The sequence below is a fragment of the Podarcis erhardii genome, assembly GCF_964252035.2.
Source record: "Podarcis erhardii genome assembly, chromosome: 1".
Lineage (NCBI taxonomy): Eukaryota > Metazoa > Chordata > Lepidosauria > Squamata > Lacertidae > Podarcis > Podarcis erhardii.
Window position 1 is genome coordinate 120583170 of NC_138497.1, and position 16064 is coordinate 120599233.

Consider the following 16064-nt stretch of genomic DNA (forward strand, 5'->3'; position numbering starts at 1 on the left):
ATTAAAACACAATATGGGGGGGGGGGGATTAGGCAATTTGAAATCACGGAGATAAGGTGATTCCTAAAAAAATATGCATTTCACGGCAGGTCCCACGCTTTCCCCATATTTAAGAGTCTGCGGAGCAGAATGGCAGCGCGAAACGGATTGTCCGGTTAAGAGACGACCGTTTTGGGCTATTTTGGATCTGTAGGGGAAGCGCTAGGGCTACGCGCACCTCTGAAAAAACCCCACGGAAGAGTGGGGTCTCAAGGAGGCCAACTGAACGGGGAGTAACTCGCCGCAGATTCCCTGCTACCTTGCCGCTGTGTTAGCTGCGAGTTGGGTGGGTGGGACAAGAAGCGGCTTGAGTCCATTCAACAGGGAGGGGGGAAACTAAAAAATGAATGCTAAGTGGTGATATTGAATGTTATGAGAAAAGAAAATCAATAAAAAATATTTTTAAAAATATATATTTAACAGTCACACAGTATGTTTGCAGCATGGAGTAGCTGCAGAACAACTCTGTACAAATACAATCAATCAATCAATCAAACCACCATGAGCATTGTTTTCAGAAGCCCCATGGCAGGCAAGAGTGGGGAGGAGAGGAGTTTTCCACATACCAGCATTGCCCCAAATGGTCACGGAGAATCAATGCTGGTTTGGGGAGGAACTGCCAGCACAGGTCCTTCCACATGCCCATGACTTTTGATGTTCTCTCCTCCGCAAAGAGGGACACGGGTGGCGCTGTGGTCTAAACCACTAAGCCTAGGGCTTGCCGATCAGAAGGTCGGTGGTTCGAATCCCCGCGACGGCTTGAGCTCCCGTTGCTCGGTCCCTGCTCCTGCCAACCTAGCAGTTTGAAGGCACCCCCCAAAAGTGCAAGTAGATAAATAGGTACCGCTCCGGTGGGAAGGTAAACGCCATTTCCGTGCGCTGCTCTGGTTTCGCCAGAAGCGGCTTAGTCATGCTAAGCTTAGTCATGGCCACATGACCCAGAAAAACTGCCTGTGGACAAACGTTGGCTCCCTCAGCCAGTAAAGCGAGATGGGCGCCGCAACCCCAGAGTTTTTCGTGACTGAACTTAACTGTCAGGGGTCCTTTACCTTTACCTCCACAAAGAAATGCTGCAATGGCTCCCAAGCAACTTGGTGATTTGATGTTCAGGTGGAGTGAGAAGCAGCATGAAAGGTGTGGAGGGAGGGGCCTGGCCCCCATTTCACCACACACTGGGGGTGGGGATCCACAAAAAGAGTCAGGATGATCTGCAGTCTTGCCTGCTCAGGTTATTCTATCAGGTAACTGCTAGCGCAGGAATGTTCAAACAAGCACAACAGTATAGGTCGCAATGTGCCTCTTATGAAAGCTCATGTGTGGGTATCACACTAAGCACACACTGCCAGTAAGGTTTAGAGGGGGGAAATGTGTTTTATAGCAATACAAATACAGTGGTACCTTGGTTTGCAAACAGTCTGGTTTGCATACGTTTTGGATTACAAACACGTCAAACCCAGAAGTGTGTGTCCCGGTTTGCAAATTTTGGGGGGGATTACAACCCTTTTTTTTTTGGATTGCAAACAAATTTTTTTGGGAGGCCCCATTGCCGAAAGCGTGCCTTTGGGTTACAACCTGTTTTGGTTTGCAAACAGACCTCCGGAACGGATTACGGTTGTAAACCAAGGTACCCCGGTAGAATCAATGCACGCACGCACACGCCCTTAGAACTGCAGCCCTGTTAAGACAGTGGAGGGCAGATTATGACAACATTTTCCCTCTTGAGACATGGGTACAAGGGGAAAGGAAATGCAGCAAGCACCCATTTCCCTAGCTCTTCCTGCCAGTCTGTTTTCTTCCAGCATCAACAATAGTTGGCAATAGTCAAGTCTACTGCCAACCAGTGCCCTAAATTCATAAAGGTCTCAAATGAAGAACTAGAAGCCTGTTAACACAGAATATTGTCAAACTTCCTAATCAAACACTGAAATAACCCTGCCCCAATTACCTTTCTTCTTTGTCCAAAATTTTCTTCTCTGCCGGACTAATCTTTTTTGGTGGTACAGGTGGAGTCACTTTTCTACATATTTCTTCAATGATACGTTTGTTCAATCTGCTTTGAAGTGCAGCTTTCAATAAAATCCTTTCCACCGCAGTCATTCCATCCCCATGTAAGTGCTTAGGGTTTTCGCACTGAATTAACGTTTCCATGTCATCCAGCCAGGGTGGGTAATAAGAGTTCTGCTTTCCTGACAGTTTATGGTGAAGCTTCACTAGCAAAGACAATATGCTTTCCTTGATTTCCAAGATAGCTGTTGTCAGCTGGGGAGTTGCACCTGGAGCAGACCACTTCATTGAAGTCTTGGGTCGGACAGCCTGGTTGGCTTCAGTAGTATTCCGATTGATGATTTCCTGAAACTTCTTTCTGCGCTCTGCAACCAGACTGAACACTTGTGCTGTTCCTGAATTCTTAAGGGGGGAAAAAAATAAGAAAAGGGCATTAGATACAGTAATCAGTAAGTATGAAAACTACAAGCTAAACTAAAATTACGTTTAAAATAATTTCAATTTGTTACTTAGCTGTTTAAAACAAAAACTGCCACACCTTCAAAGTACATTCACATTTAAAATATACTTCACAATCTCCCAAGGTTGGTGCACACATATAACTCCCAAATGCTTAACAAAGTAATGCAATTAAAAGCAGGCCACAGGATTATCTGCCTCTCCAGCATACCCTTCTGAAGAAACCATACCGCCCCCCGCCAATCTTACCCACAATTAAGTACAGTTGTACCTTGGTTTTTGAACACCTTAGTTCTTGAACGTTTTGGCTCCCAAACGCCGAAAACCAGAAGTGACTGTTCTGGTTTGTGAACTATTTTTGGAAGCCAAGTGTCTGATGGGGCTTCTGATTGGCTGCAGGAGCTTCCTGCAGCCAATCAGAAGCCGCGCTTTGGTTTCCAAACGTTTTGGCAGTGGCATGGACTAGGATTAAGCCACGATACTGAGTTTTGATACAACAAATCACAGTTAACACAAGCCAACATAAAACCATAATTTCAGGCAGTGGTTTGTTGACCTCACACAAACCATAATTAGTTGGCTTGGGTGGGTTAAAGCTGAACAAGCTATGGTTTAGGGTTGTATCCAAACCCAAATATGATCAGCAGTTTAGTGTAACCAAGGTTCTCTCAGATTTCCCGTCTTGGTTAGCCTTAATCATAACCAAATGTAGTTGCAGATGTTAAGTTCAGTCACAGTTAAGGGCAGCAGAGGAAGGACTGGGGAAATTAGCACTTCTAAAGGCAGGGGGAAAGTAATCCCACAGCCAGCTCCAAACTGCTTAACACTTTTGAACATTCCCAATATGTATGCAGTAAAACAAAACCACCCCCACCCCCCAATACACAAAGTTTACAGCTAAAAAACTTTATGATTAAAAAGGCTCCAGTCCCTTTTCAAAAGTTTGGAATACCACTGTGTACATTCTACTATGAGAATTGTTATAAATTTGAGATATGTATGTAGAAAAAAAGAGCACGTTGCATTATTTAAAGAGGGACTAGGGGGTGTTATCGGCTCTGCAGGTGGGTCAAAAAAACCATGTGCATTTTACAGCTGCAATTTTTGTTAAAATTTGTTCTATACCACAGGGGTGGCCAACTCCCAAGAGACTGCGATCTCCTCACAGTTAAAAACTGGCAGTGATCTATCCCCTTTTTGGGCGTTCAGGTCAAAGTTGTTGAGTTGTTTCAGGGAGGAGGTAAAATGTTGTGCTTTTTTTTAGGGGAGCCACAGTTGTTCAGCTACTTTGGGGGGAGCCAATGATCTACCAGTGATCTGCCACAGACGTCCAGTGATCTACCAGTAGATCACGATCTACTTGTTGGACATACCTGCTATACCAGGACAAATGTGATTATTTTACGGAGTTGCTGCTCTGTCCTTAAAAAATAACTGTGACGCTTGCCTTCCATTAAGCATTTTCCTTTTAGCATAGCCTTGCTGCTAATGAAATATGTAGTAGTGTATACTTGATTTACTATAAGAAAATGAGCCATGGCTCTGTTCTTCACCATCCCTCCACCCAAAAAGGTGGCAACCCCATTATGAATTGGCTATAAATCATTCAAACAAGTTAATCATGTGTTCACAAAGATGAATCAACTAACCATTTATCATTTCAAGTAATTTCTAACAAGATTGAGGGCCAGGCTTATTGAAAATGGGAAGCTAAAGAGCAGGAGCATTATTAAATGTTAGCAAGAACTGCAGCAGAAATTCACACACACTCAAAGCAGCCAGTATTTATTCCAACAGGCTAGCAATTCTCCCCCCCCCTTTTTTTTTAAAAAAAGGTTATCTCCAGCAGATGGCACAATTAATTTGGAACCAAAAAGGATTGCCATGTTCTAGGCCAATGCGCTTTTTTTTTAACACAATCGTTAGAAATATGCAATGGCGGCTATTTCTTAATAACATTCTTGAAAAGACTGTGGAATTGCAGGGAAGTTAGGGTCAGCACAGCTAAAGCCATCTTGCCATTAGAACGCAAGATACACAGAATTCTACCTCTCTCTGAAGTCCTTTAGGCCGCCTGGGATTCTGGGAAGTTGGAGGAAAAGGATGGCATTAAAACACCCTAAGAAATGTGATTATTACATACCAGGTCTTGAAGTATCAAATACGAACAGCTATATGTTCAGCAGAGCTTAATTCAACCACACTGACCAATATTGACTTATGAGATCCTGAACCGTAATAATAAATCTGCAAGATCTCATCCTTACCTGAGAAGCTGCTGAGCCATCGGCACTGGTACTTGCAGGTGGCTCTCTTTTCACCTCTGGGGCCGTCTCTGGGACTCGGACGCGCACGTAATTAATGAAGTGGCGCATGTTAGATACCAAGTTATTCCCTGGGAACCAACTATCGTGGCAGCGCTCTTGTCCTCCCATGGAATCCTGGCACATCAGCCATTAAACAAACAAAAACAAAGCAGGCCATCAGCACCAGATGTGATCAGTGCAACCCATCCAATCCGCACATGGAGGAAAATTATTCCTGAATAACTGGGGCTGCCACCTTAGTATTTACAGAGCACTTTAAGTGTCTGGGGAAAATGCTCCCGAAATACTAAGGTGACAGTACTATGCAATGTTACGTGCTATATACATTCTCCCAATATTATTATTTATTGAATTTCTATACCGCTCTATACCCGGGGTCTCAAGGCGGTTCACAGAATAAAATCAAGATATAAAACCACAAAATACATAATAAAAATAAAAACAACAACCCAATAGTGCCCTCCACCACAAAAAACCACATTTTAAAAGGGCATAGGATGTAAATCAAATTAACCAATGGCTGGTTAAAAAGGAATGCTTTTGCCTGGCACCTAAAGGTGTATAATGAAGGTGCCAGGCGAACTTCCCTGGGGAGAGCATTCCACAGACAGGGAGCAACTGCAGAGAAGGCCCTGTTCTCGTGTTGCCATGATAGCCTTGTGAAGTATTGCTATCCCTGTATGGCACCTGGTGAGCTGAGGCTGTTTAGCTTGCCTAAAGCCACCCGGTGGGCTCATGACTGAGTTGGGATTTTCAGGCTCTGAGCTCACTGCACTAGAAGTCTTTGAGTTACTCCTAGGGGCCAACTTCCACCCACAATGAGCAGCCCACCTGTTGTGTATTGAGTCAAAGGATTTTATATCTGTATTATTATTGTCTGTATTTGCATTAGGGTAAAGTAACTGCCTTTTGGTTCCAGAGGGTACAGCTACTATTGGTTCATTTAAGCTGCTGTATTTGGATCCTCTGTCTTATTGGTTTCCTCCAAAAGGCAGGACTGTGATTGCCTGACATTGTTCCCTCCAAAATGTATCCTTTCTAGCTAGTTCCCTGTCCCTATAAATGTAGCTCTCCCCTCCTCAGGTCTCAGTCTTGTTGCTTTAATAAAGAAGTGCTACTAGAGAACTGTCTCCAGCATATTATGTCAAGAGAGCTGAAATCACAAACCCCACGTCACAACACCACCATTAAAATAAGGCTCTGAAATGATAGTGGATTAGATCCAGAATGGCAGTCTTCTCCAACCCAGAGTTTCCAGATGGGAGTGTAGTCCATCTGAGGACCCAAGGCTGGAGAAGGACGGTCTGGGGCCTTCTTTAATGAGCTCACTTTTCAGGCAAGGAGTTAAGAGGGCGAACATGCAACCCTGTGAGGTAGGTTAGGCTGAGAGTGAGTAGCTGCCCCATGGTCACCCCGTGAGCTTCATGGCTGAGTGGGGATTTGAACCCTGGTGCGCAGGTGGCGCTGTGGGTTAAACCACAGAGCCTAGAACTTGCCGATCAGAAGGTTGGCAGTTCGAATCCCTGCAACGGGGTAAGCTCCCATTGTTTGGTCCCTGCTCCTGCCAACCTAGCAGTTTGAAAGCACATCAAAGTGCAAGTAGATACATAGGTAGTGCTCCGGCGGGAAGGTAAACGCCATTTCCGGGCGCTGCTCTGGTTCGCCAGAAGCGGCTTAGTCATGCTGGCCACATGACCTGGAAGCTGTATGCTGGCTCCCTCAGCCAATAAAGCGAGATGAGCGCCACAACCCCAAAGTCGGCCACGACTAGACCTAATGGTCAGGGGTCCCTTTACCTTTACACCCAGGGCCAAAAGCAGCACTCTAACCACTACGCCATGCTAGCAGAGGCGCCAACTGCAGGAAAGGGGCAATTTTCAGTAATGTCCCCCTCCTCCTACAGTCCACAGTGCCACCTCCCATGCTCTTCTGTAGGGTCCCCTAGCCCACCCAAATAACTTTCCAGGGGACACAGGAGGGAGGAAGGAAGGAAAATTGCCTTACCCCCATCCCTCCATTCCAGTAAAAGTTTGCTGCGAGCAGAGCAAATATATTGTCTATAAAATAAAAATGTAGTTATAGATACAAACACAACACCAAAAAGGTACAGAAATGTGAGCACTTACTTCTTCATCAGATTCCTGCTCGGATGAGTTCTCTAGTCCCAACTCAATCAAATATAAAACCATGCAAAGGACATGTTCCGACAGATTTTGATGATCCATTAATATCTAAAGCAAAAGTAAATATTACTTTCCTTTTTCCCTTTCAAAATTTTTCCACTTCAGAATTCGGTGGGAGTGGAGGGGAAACAGAAAGAAATAATATATAGCTACATCAGTTCCACATGATTCAGTATTCGGTACAGGAAAACCTCCCAGAATGACAGCTGTTAAAGATTTACCAAGAGAAAAATGGTCACAATTCACAAACACACAGCACCACCTTCCCAAACACAACTAGAAAATGTTTGTGTTGTGGAAATATGCAAGCTTTCATTTTAAGGAACAAATTAAAGAAGTTCACAGAGAGAGAGAGAGAGAGAGAGAGGGAGGGAGAGAGAGGGAGAGAGAGGGAGAGGGAGAGGGAGAGGGAGAGGGAGAGGGAGAGAGAGAGAGAGAGAGAGAGAGAGAGAGAGAGAGAGAGAGAGAGAGAGAAGGTGAGCCCAAGATGAGGTTTCAAAAATTCTAGTCTGGCCACCTAATTTAGCTTGAGCCTGTATAGCTGAGAAAATGTGCAGAATGTTTCAGGACAGGAGCAAAACAAGAGGGTTTTGTGGCACTATTTTCTCTTAACAATAATCTTAAAATGTATTCAGTTATGTTCCATTTCTCCTTGGAAAATCAAGTTTTATTAACTTTTTATTTTATTTTTAAATCACTGTTTCAAAATTGTACCCACAGCAAACATCCTCCAGAAACCAAAATTATGTGAAGTCTGAAGTAGCTTTGTGTCCCTTGGCTCCCCCTCCCTACTCCAACAATTCAGTAGTACCTTGTAGAGCAGAGTGAATAACACAATGTGTAAAGTTTTGCAGTGCAACAGCCTCATGAGTCCTTTGTAGCTTGGGTGTAAATGTGTCCGTTTCTTGTAAGGAGGCCAGGGGTTTCCATGCACTTTCCCACTTTGTTTTAAGCTGTAAGAGAACCAGAAAATAACCTGCTCAAAGTTAATGCTACAGACGATACAACTGAGAACTGTGATACTCAACGAATGCCCATTTGACTGCATGCCCTTTTCAGCATTTCTGGTAGTAAATGAAAAATTAAAAATGCTTGCACCGAACATTTTGAAAGCCAGGTGCCAGTTATAAAATAGGCTCAAATGCATTATGGGTTTTCACCATAATCCAGGAACAGATTTGAGGGGGCTGGGGAGAGATGGGAAGCAGAAATCCTTGCACTAACAGGGTGCCTTCATTGGATACATCCCTGGATAAAGGCCTCTGGCTCTTCTAATACTAAAGCCAACAGCAAATCAGATAGAATGGTGAAAGCTGAGAACTTTCTTTCTTTTCTTTTTTTTAAAGCGTTTATTAATTTTCCAATAAAAACATCTAATTAACATATCAAATCAAATCCAATAAAAATAAAATAAAAAAGTCCAATTGTCTTCCAAATTGTAATAATTTTTGTTTTGGCTTCCCACGGTCTGAATTCTGAAGCGCTTTCAACATCATAGTGCTGCCTCTCTCCTGCTGATAACTTTCATTATGATCACAAAAAGAGTGAGACAACCACCACCTTCATATATCAACAGATGTACTAAGTATGTAAAAGGTAAAGGTAAAGGGACCCCTGACCATTAGGTCCAGTCGTGACCGACTCTGCGGTTGTGGCGCTCATCTTGCTTTATTGGCCGAGGGAGCCGGTGTACAGCTTCCGGGTCATGTGGCCAGCATGACTAAGCCGCTTCTGGCGAACCAGAGCAGCACACGGAAACGCCGTTTACCTTCCCGTCGGAGCGATACCTATTTATCTACTTGCACTTTGACGTGCTTTCAAACTGCTAGGTGGGCAGGAGCTGGGACCAAACAACGGGAGCTCACCCCATCGTGGGGATTCGAACTGCCAACCTTCTGATCAGCAAGTCCTAGGCTCTGTGGTTTAGACCACAGCACCATGTACTCAAAAGTAAATCTTGAGTTTTCTCTCTTTTGAGTGTACTTATGATTGTGGTCTTAGATTTCACCAGCACAACTGATACTACCCATTCCTCCTTCCACATGGACTCCACACTCCTGTCCTTGTCAGTGTTAACCTAAGTACAGCAAGGTAAGTATGCAACAACAGTGCTATCATGGTAAATACTAATGGAAGGGGAGGAGAAATTCAAAAGGTTTGCAAGCCAGTTTCTAAGCCTAGGTTTACAGTTAACATTAATACTGGTGCTGATGTTCTGGTGCACCATGGTTAATACCAACAAAGAAAAGCGGCCTGCTTCCAATCTCTTAACTCTGATTAAGACAGTTAAGCATAACATCTCTACTGAGCTCAAGTCCAGATGTGCTGAAGGAGGGCAAAATCTTTTCAGGTAACAGGATGTTCCCATTTTTGCCAGAGAATTTCATCTTAAACCTGTAACTCACAGCTGACAAAAGGAAAGCAGAAACAAGCAAGTGAAGAGACTTGAAAACAAAAATGTTACTTTGTTTTCTGACCAGGTCTCCTCCCAATGACAAATCATCTTTTTAATAATATGGGTAGTAAATATAGTTGTACCACACAGATGGGACTGAAGAACAACTACAAATCTCTAGATGGGTAACATTTCCAGTTTGTATATCTAGAACAGTTCTTCAAGATGCAAATATTGGGTAGGAGGGGAGGAGATGGGAGGGAAGGATAAATCCAAAAGGTTGACTTCCAATTTGTTTTTACGTGGCTTCAAGGAACATATTATTCAGTTCACTAAAAATTGAAAAGGTTATGTATTTCTTCAAAATGGCAGGCAATACATCATTTTGACATGCCACTTCACAAAACGAAGTTTTTTTAAAAAAAAACTTAAAAGGTACACGTTTCACAAAATTGCACCAGTGAAAAGCACAAAATTATACTTGTAAGGACTTCAGCCGTATACTGACCCAAGCCAGCTGAATAATAATTTGTTTCAAGTGAGTGGCAACAAGGTGTAAATGGAATGATTTTGCCCTTGCTAACTACGGCAGCAGATTGAGTATTAATCTACTTTTAAGAATGTACTCAGACAAGTCATAGTATGGAACGTTTTTATTCACACAAACCACAAGTGGTAAGCAAGAAATAAAGTCAGTAACAAATCTGGGCTTACTTCTGTCTTATTTCTCATGGTTTGTTTGAAGCGAACAAACAATTCACAATTAAGAATCACGATTAAGCCACAATTTAAAACAAACTGGCTTTGCATGACATGCCAACGGGTTCACTGTCTAAGAATAAAAGGCACTGTATATTACTATTACATAATATAGTATTCATTTTAGAATACATTCAACTTACAATGCTGTATATCTGTCCATCGCAGATTGCACATCTCTACGGTAAACAGTTCGGAGAATTACCATGACTGGGTCAAACTCCTTATCCCAGACTTCAGCTATTGTTAGAGAAATAGAACATGTTTGACATTAAGTTCTGAAATTTATTCAAGATTTACTTTTTTTAAAAAAGATAAAATACAAATTACTTCACACACAAAGAATCACTTACAAGCATACCATACCTTCACCTGATCATATAAACATCTAAAAACACCAGACAATGAAATCCAATTAACAACCATTAAAACCCTGAGTTTATACTGGTGTGCTTGAAAAATATTGAATGATTAAGAACTAAAGTAGCTGACTATTTTGTTTATTCATGTACATTGGTACCTTAGGTTAAGTACTTAGTTCGTTCTGGAGGTCTGTTCTTAACCTGAAACTGTTCTTTTCCTGAAGCACCACTTTAGCTAATGGGGCCTCCTGCTGCCGCTACGCTGCCAGAGCACGATTTCTGTTCTCATCCTGAAGCAAAGTTCTTAACCTGAAGCACTATTTCTGGGTTAGCAGAGTCTGTAACCTGAAGCGTATGTAACCTGAAGCGTATGTAACCTGAGGTACCACTGTACTTCAAATAACAACATGAAGAAGGAGGACACGTTAATGAGAAGGAACTCTTAGTTTTATCCAAAAGGTGTTTCTAAGTGGGCACTACGAAACCACCAAGTGGGACTATACTTCTCCACTTGCCAGAGGCAGGAAAACATTGTCACTCTACAAGAAGCTCTCTCTTACCTCTCCCTTGGAGTATCAGTTAAAATGCCCATTTGCTTGCTAATCAAGCATGAAAATAACCTAAATGAGCCAAACCACTCTCATACCACAACTGATAAGAAATAAAGTGGTACCTCGGGTTACATACGCTTCAGGTTACAGACTTGGCTAACCCAGAAATAGTACCTTGGGCTAAGAACTTTGCTTCAGGATGAGAACAAAAATCGGGCTCTGGCAGCGCGACGGCAGCAGGAGGCCCCATTAGCTAAAGTGGTGCTTCAGGTTAAGAACAGTTTCAGGTTAAGAACGAATTAAGTACTTAACCCGAGGTACCACTGTAACGTAATACACATAACGTATGCACACACAAGGCTACGCAATGGACAGTCCACTCCTCAAATCCAATCTTAAGTATGGCCACACTTATGTTGGATCTTGGAGGCGTCCTAAAGCTCACTCTGAAACACCTTTCAGATAAGAATAATGGTCCCCTATCTGGTAGGCACAAGAGCACCATCAAATGGGATGCTCTAAAGCTGCCCCTGAGGTTTATGGTTTAAAACTTTGTTCTAGATACAACTGTTGGTTTGTTTAAAACAAGACAAACCATGAAGGTGGGATCACACATAATGCTAAGCCAAATTGCAGCTTAGCACTGGGTAGCATGGCTGCAGCAGGACCGGGGAAGGAGTAGCATATTCACAATTTTTTTCCCCTCAGTGCCCACGTCTGTCTATGTTTAGATAAGGTTTGGCTTAACCTACGTGCATGCTGAACCACAATGTAGGTTTTCAGCAACTAAGTGTTTCCGTTTTGTGCCAACATTCTCAAACAAATATCGTTATTATCATTACTCAACATACACAATTACAATGTATCCTGTTCGCCGATCAACTATTTTGGTTCTTGTACATATCATGATGGTGTTCAAAGTGTGAAAAACAACCACTTGTTTAAAGAGAGGAATTAGGGAAGGAAAAGCAAAAAAGTTGAAAGCATGTAACAACAATGAAATTCTGAAAATTTTTATTAATCCACCAAAATTCACATAATACTCAACTGAAGTCAACTATCTCTAAACTGTTTACATCTTAGAGATGCCAGGCAGAGGACCTTCTCGGTAGTGGCGCCCGCCCTGTGGAACGCCCTCCCATCAGATGTCAAAGAAATAAACAACTACCTGACTTTTAGAAGACACCTGAAAGCAGCCCTGTTTAGGGAAGTTTTTAATGTTTGATGTTTTATTGTGTTTTTAATATTCTATTGGAAGCCGCCCAGAGTGGCTGGGGAGACCCGGCCAGATGGGCGGGGGTGTAAATAAATAAATAAATAAATCATCAACAACAAATTTCTAGAGTTGTAATTAATACCAGCTCATTAAGAACCCATACATATATTGCAGATTCACACTAAAACACCCATAAAAACTGAACATACCTTTAGGTGTATACATTCCTTGCTGCATAGAGCCCCCAGGTTCAAACACGGGAGCCTTAAAATCAGCTACAGCTGACAGCATTGATTCAAAGCTTAAGCTTCCAGGAATAATGCCACTTTTCGGATTTGGGTTTTCTGGAATGTGATCCTCGTGTTAAGGTAAACAACAATTACCCAATATTTTCAACAAAAAGGTGTTCGTTCCCATGAGCGTTGCATATGTTAACTTTATTCGGGTTGTATCCAATGGTGGCCCTGAACTAGTAAGAAAACACTTCTGCAAGATGGGGCAGCTTATTGTTTTTCAACTCTCCCTGGTCACTCTAGCACCCACTCTAGCTGTACTTGAGGGTTGGTTAATCCTCTGCAACAGTATACATATACAGGACGCTGTGGAGGCCTGCCAGTGCGCATGTGTGAGGTGGTGGGGAGGGTCAGTAGAAATTGTATGCCTTGCCTCATGTGAGAAGTGCTTTCCATTACAAAAAGTCACCACTGCATCGTGGGTTGTAAAACTGCATTCAATGGCAGAGGAAGATGATGGACTACTGTATTTTTCGCTCTATAAGACGCACTTTTCCCCTCCTAAAAAGTAAGGGGAAATGTGTGTGTGTGTCTTATGGAGCGAATGCAGGCTGCGCAGCTATTCCTGAAGCCAGGAGAGCGAGAGGGATTGGTGCGCAGCAATCCCTCTTGCTGTTCTGACTTCGCTTCGCTGGAGGGGCGCTACACAGCTTTCCCTCTCAGCGCAGAGGGAGAGATTTTTTTTTCTTGTTCTCCTCCTCTAAAACTAGGTGTCTTATGGTCGGGTGCGTCTTATAGAGTGAAAAATACGGTATATAGAACTTGCCGAACTGACTGGGAGACTCCGAGACCAGAGAGAAGAGACGGTGGAAGAAGACTGGAAGAAGTTTAAAGATTTTTTGAAAAAAATATGTTAATGTTTAAATCTTAGAATAGCTTTGGGAGTGGATATAGGCTGTAGGGTTAGAAGTAGAAGATAGCGTATTTTAAAATAGTATTACTTGTAAGGGATAGAATGTGAAGATTTTTATGGTAAAAGTAAGTGTGATTTAAAAAATGGTTAAAATTATGATATATGTAAACTGCTAAAGATGAGGTAAAATGAAAATCAGATAGGGCGGACTTGGGGAAGCTCACCTAACAATGTTTAGAAAAAATAAGGATAAGGGAAGAATTTGTTTGTATCGTTTGTTTTTCTGTTTATGTTGTTTATTTGTGTTATAAAATGAATAAAAAATATGGGGAAAAAATAAAAAATAAAACTGCAGTCAAGTACAACATTCCTGCAGTGGACATGTTAGGGGATGTTTTGCACCACTCAGGAGAAGACTTCCTGTTTCCTCCTGAGCTGGGACAGACTTGAAGAGAGTGTGGTCTGTTGTACTAGCATGGAGAACACAGCCTCCATGTTCTGATCAGTGTGTGTTCTCCATTTTGTATGTTGCTGTGTGTTTGGAGAAGTGACTACTTTAGTCGCAGTCACTTGGGACTAACTTCTTTACGGAAAAGTTCTAGTTGTTACGTAACCTAAGCCTGCCTTCAGGGATATGTCTGTGAACCTGTGAGAATGAATCTGTGAGTAAACTACTTTTATAAAACGTTAAATCAGATTCTTTTGTTTATTCTTTTTAAGAGGGATTAGAAGGGATTTTACCAGGAAGGAATCTTGAATAGTAAGACTCAGATGAGTCAGCAACAAACTGATCGCTGCATAATTTATAAAGGGGGATGTTTGGAACTCTGCTAGAATATGGAACTTGCTAGCGCAAATTAGGAAGGATATCATTAAAGAATATATCCTCTCCTGCCTCCCTAATCATCCCCACATGCATACCAAACTTCATCTAGAAATACACAGCCATTTTTTAATAGCCCAGTCGGTAGAGAATAAGACTCTTAATCTCAGGGTTGTGGGTTTGAGTCCCATGTCGATCAAGGTTCCTGCATTGAAGAGGGTTGGATTAGATGACACTCATAGTCCCTCCCAACTCTATGATTCTACAGTGGTACCTTGGTTCTCAAACTTAATCCGTTCAGCTCCCAAACCGTTCGAAAACCAAGGCGTAGTTTCCGATTGGCTGCAGGAGCTTCCTGTACTCAAACGGAAGCCGCATCAGACGTTCGGCTTCTGAAAAACGTTTGGAAACCGGAACACGTACTTCCAGGTTTTCGGCAATCGGGAGCCAATTTGTTTGAGAACTAAGGTACCACTGTGTAAGCATGTCTTTTGGTGGGCAGAAGCAACAGGGATTTCTGCAGTTGCTTCACTTCACCAGAAGAGGTCTATATTGCACAATTAAATGGTGTTCGGTCCATCATTTTAAGTGTTAATGTTGAAAGTTTTCTTGGAGGCAGCACATAGAATTCAAATACATGTTTGCACAATTCAGACTAAGAGAATGGTTAGTTACATAACTAAATGCTTATTCCAGAGGTGCTAGGAAGCTGTAACAAAAAAACCCCAAAGAATGTCCATCATTTCGAAAAACGACACCATCACAATTGCAAAATGTTATTTGGTATAAGGACATAATTGCATGAATATACAGTGGTGCCCCGCAAGACGAATGCCTCGCAAGACGAAAAACTCGCTAAACGAAAGGGTTTTCCGTTTTTCGAGGTGCTTCGCAAGACGAATTTCCCTATGGGCTTGCTTTGCAAGACAAAAACGTCTTGCGAGTTTGCTTCCTTTTTCGTAAAACCGTTAATACCTGGGGAATCCGCGCTCCGCAAGACGAAAAAATCGCAAGGCGACGCGACTCACGGAACGAATTATTTTCGTCTTGCGAGGCACCACTGTAGTGGTATTACTAATCCATCTTAATCCACATTACACTAGATTAAGGATATGCACATCGGTAAGAAAAAGAAAGCTGCGCAACAACACTAAAGCCTTGGCTAGTTGTGGTTTTTTTAAAAAATCTCACCCTTTGGTTGCTAACAGGGGAGGAAGACAGATTTCACATGTTTAAATATGGAAGATTATCTCACCAGAAGGAGAACACTATACTGCACCCTTCTGGGTCTTCATGCACATTACAGTTTTTTAAAAGAATGAAATATGGATTTCAAACAAACCAGATAACACTAGTATTTATTTATTTTTGTCCTGGCATATTGCCCAATTACTCCCTGGAGTGCAAGAACCCAATCTGGGGAAGGCAGTTTAATTCAATGGAAAGGCAAGGTAAAGGTAAAGGTACCCCTGCCCGTACGGGCCAGTCGTGTCCGACTCTAGGGTTGTGCGCCCATCTCACGTAAGAGGCCGGGGGCCAGCACTGTCCGGAGACACTTCCGGGTCACGTGGCCAGCGTGACGAAGCTGCATCTGGCGAGCCAGTGCAGCACACGGAAACGCCGTTTACCTTCCTGCCAGTAAGCAGTCCCTATTTATCTACTTGCACCCGGGGGTGCTTTCGAACTGCTAGGTTCGCAGGCGCTGGGACCGAGCAACGGGAGCGCACCCCGCCGCGGGGATTTGAACCGGCGACCTGTCGATCGGCAAGTCCTAGGCGCTGAGGCTTTTACCCACAGCGC

The 16064-nt window shown here is 42.8% G+C and overlaps 1 protein-coding gene across 1 annotated transcript in view; it reads right to left on the minus strand.

Annotated features, from left to right (window-relative positions):
* Positions 1-16064, minus strand: part of UBR3 (ubiquitin protein ligase E3 component n-recognin 3) — a 93942-nt gene that overhangs the window by 45667 nt on the left and 32211 nt on the right. The window contains 6 exon segments of the mRNA XM_081850273.1: positions 1985-2445; positions 4770-4943; positions 6956-7060; positions 7824-7965; positions 10310-10406; positions 12505-12637. Of these exon segments, the coding sequence (XP_081706399.1) occupies positions 1985-2445; positions 4770-4943; positions 6956-7060; positions 7824-7965; positions 10310-10406; positions 12505-12637 (1112 nt within the window).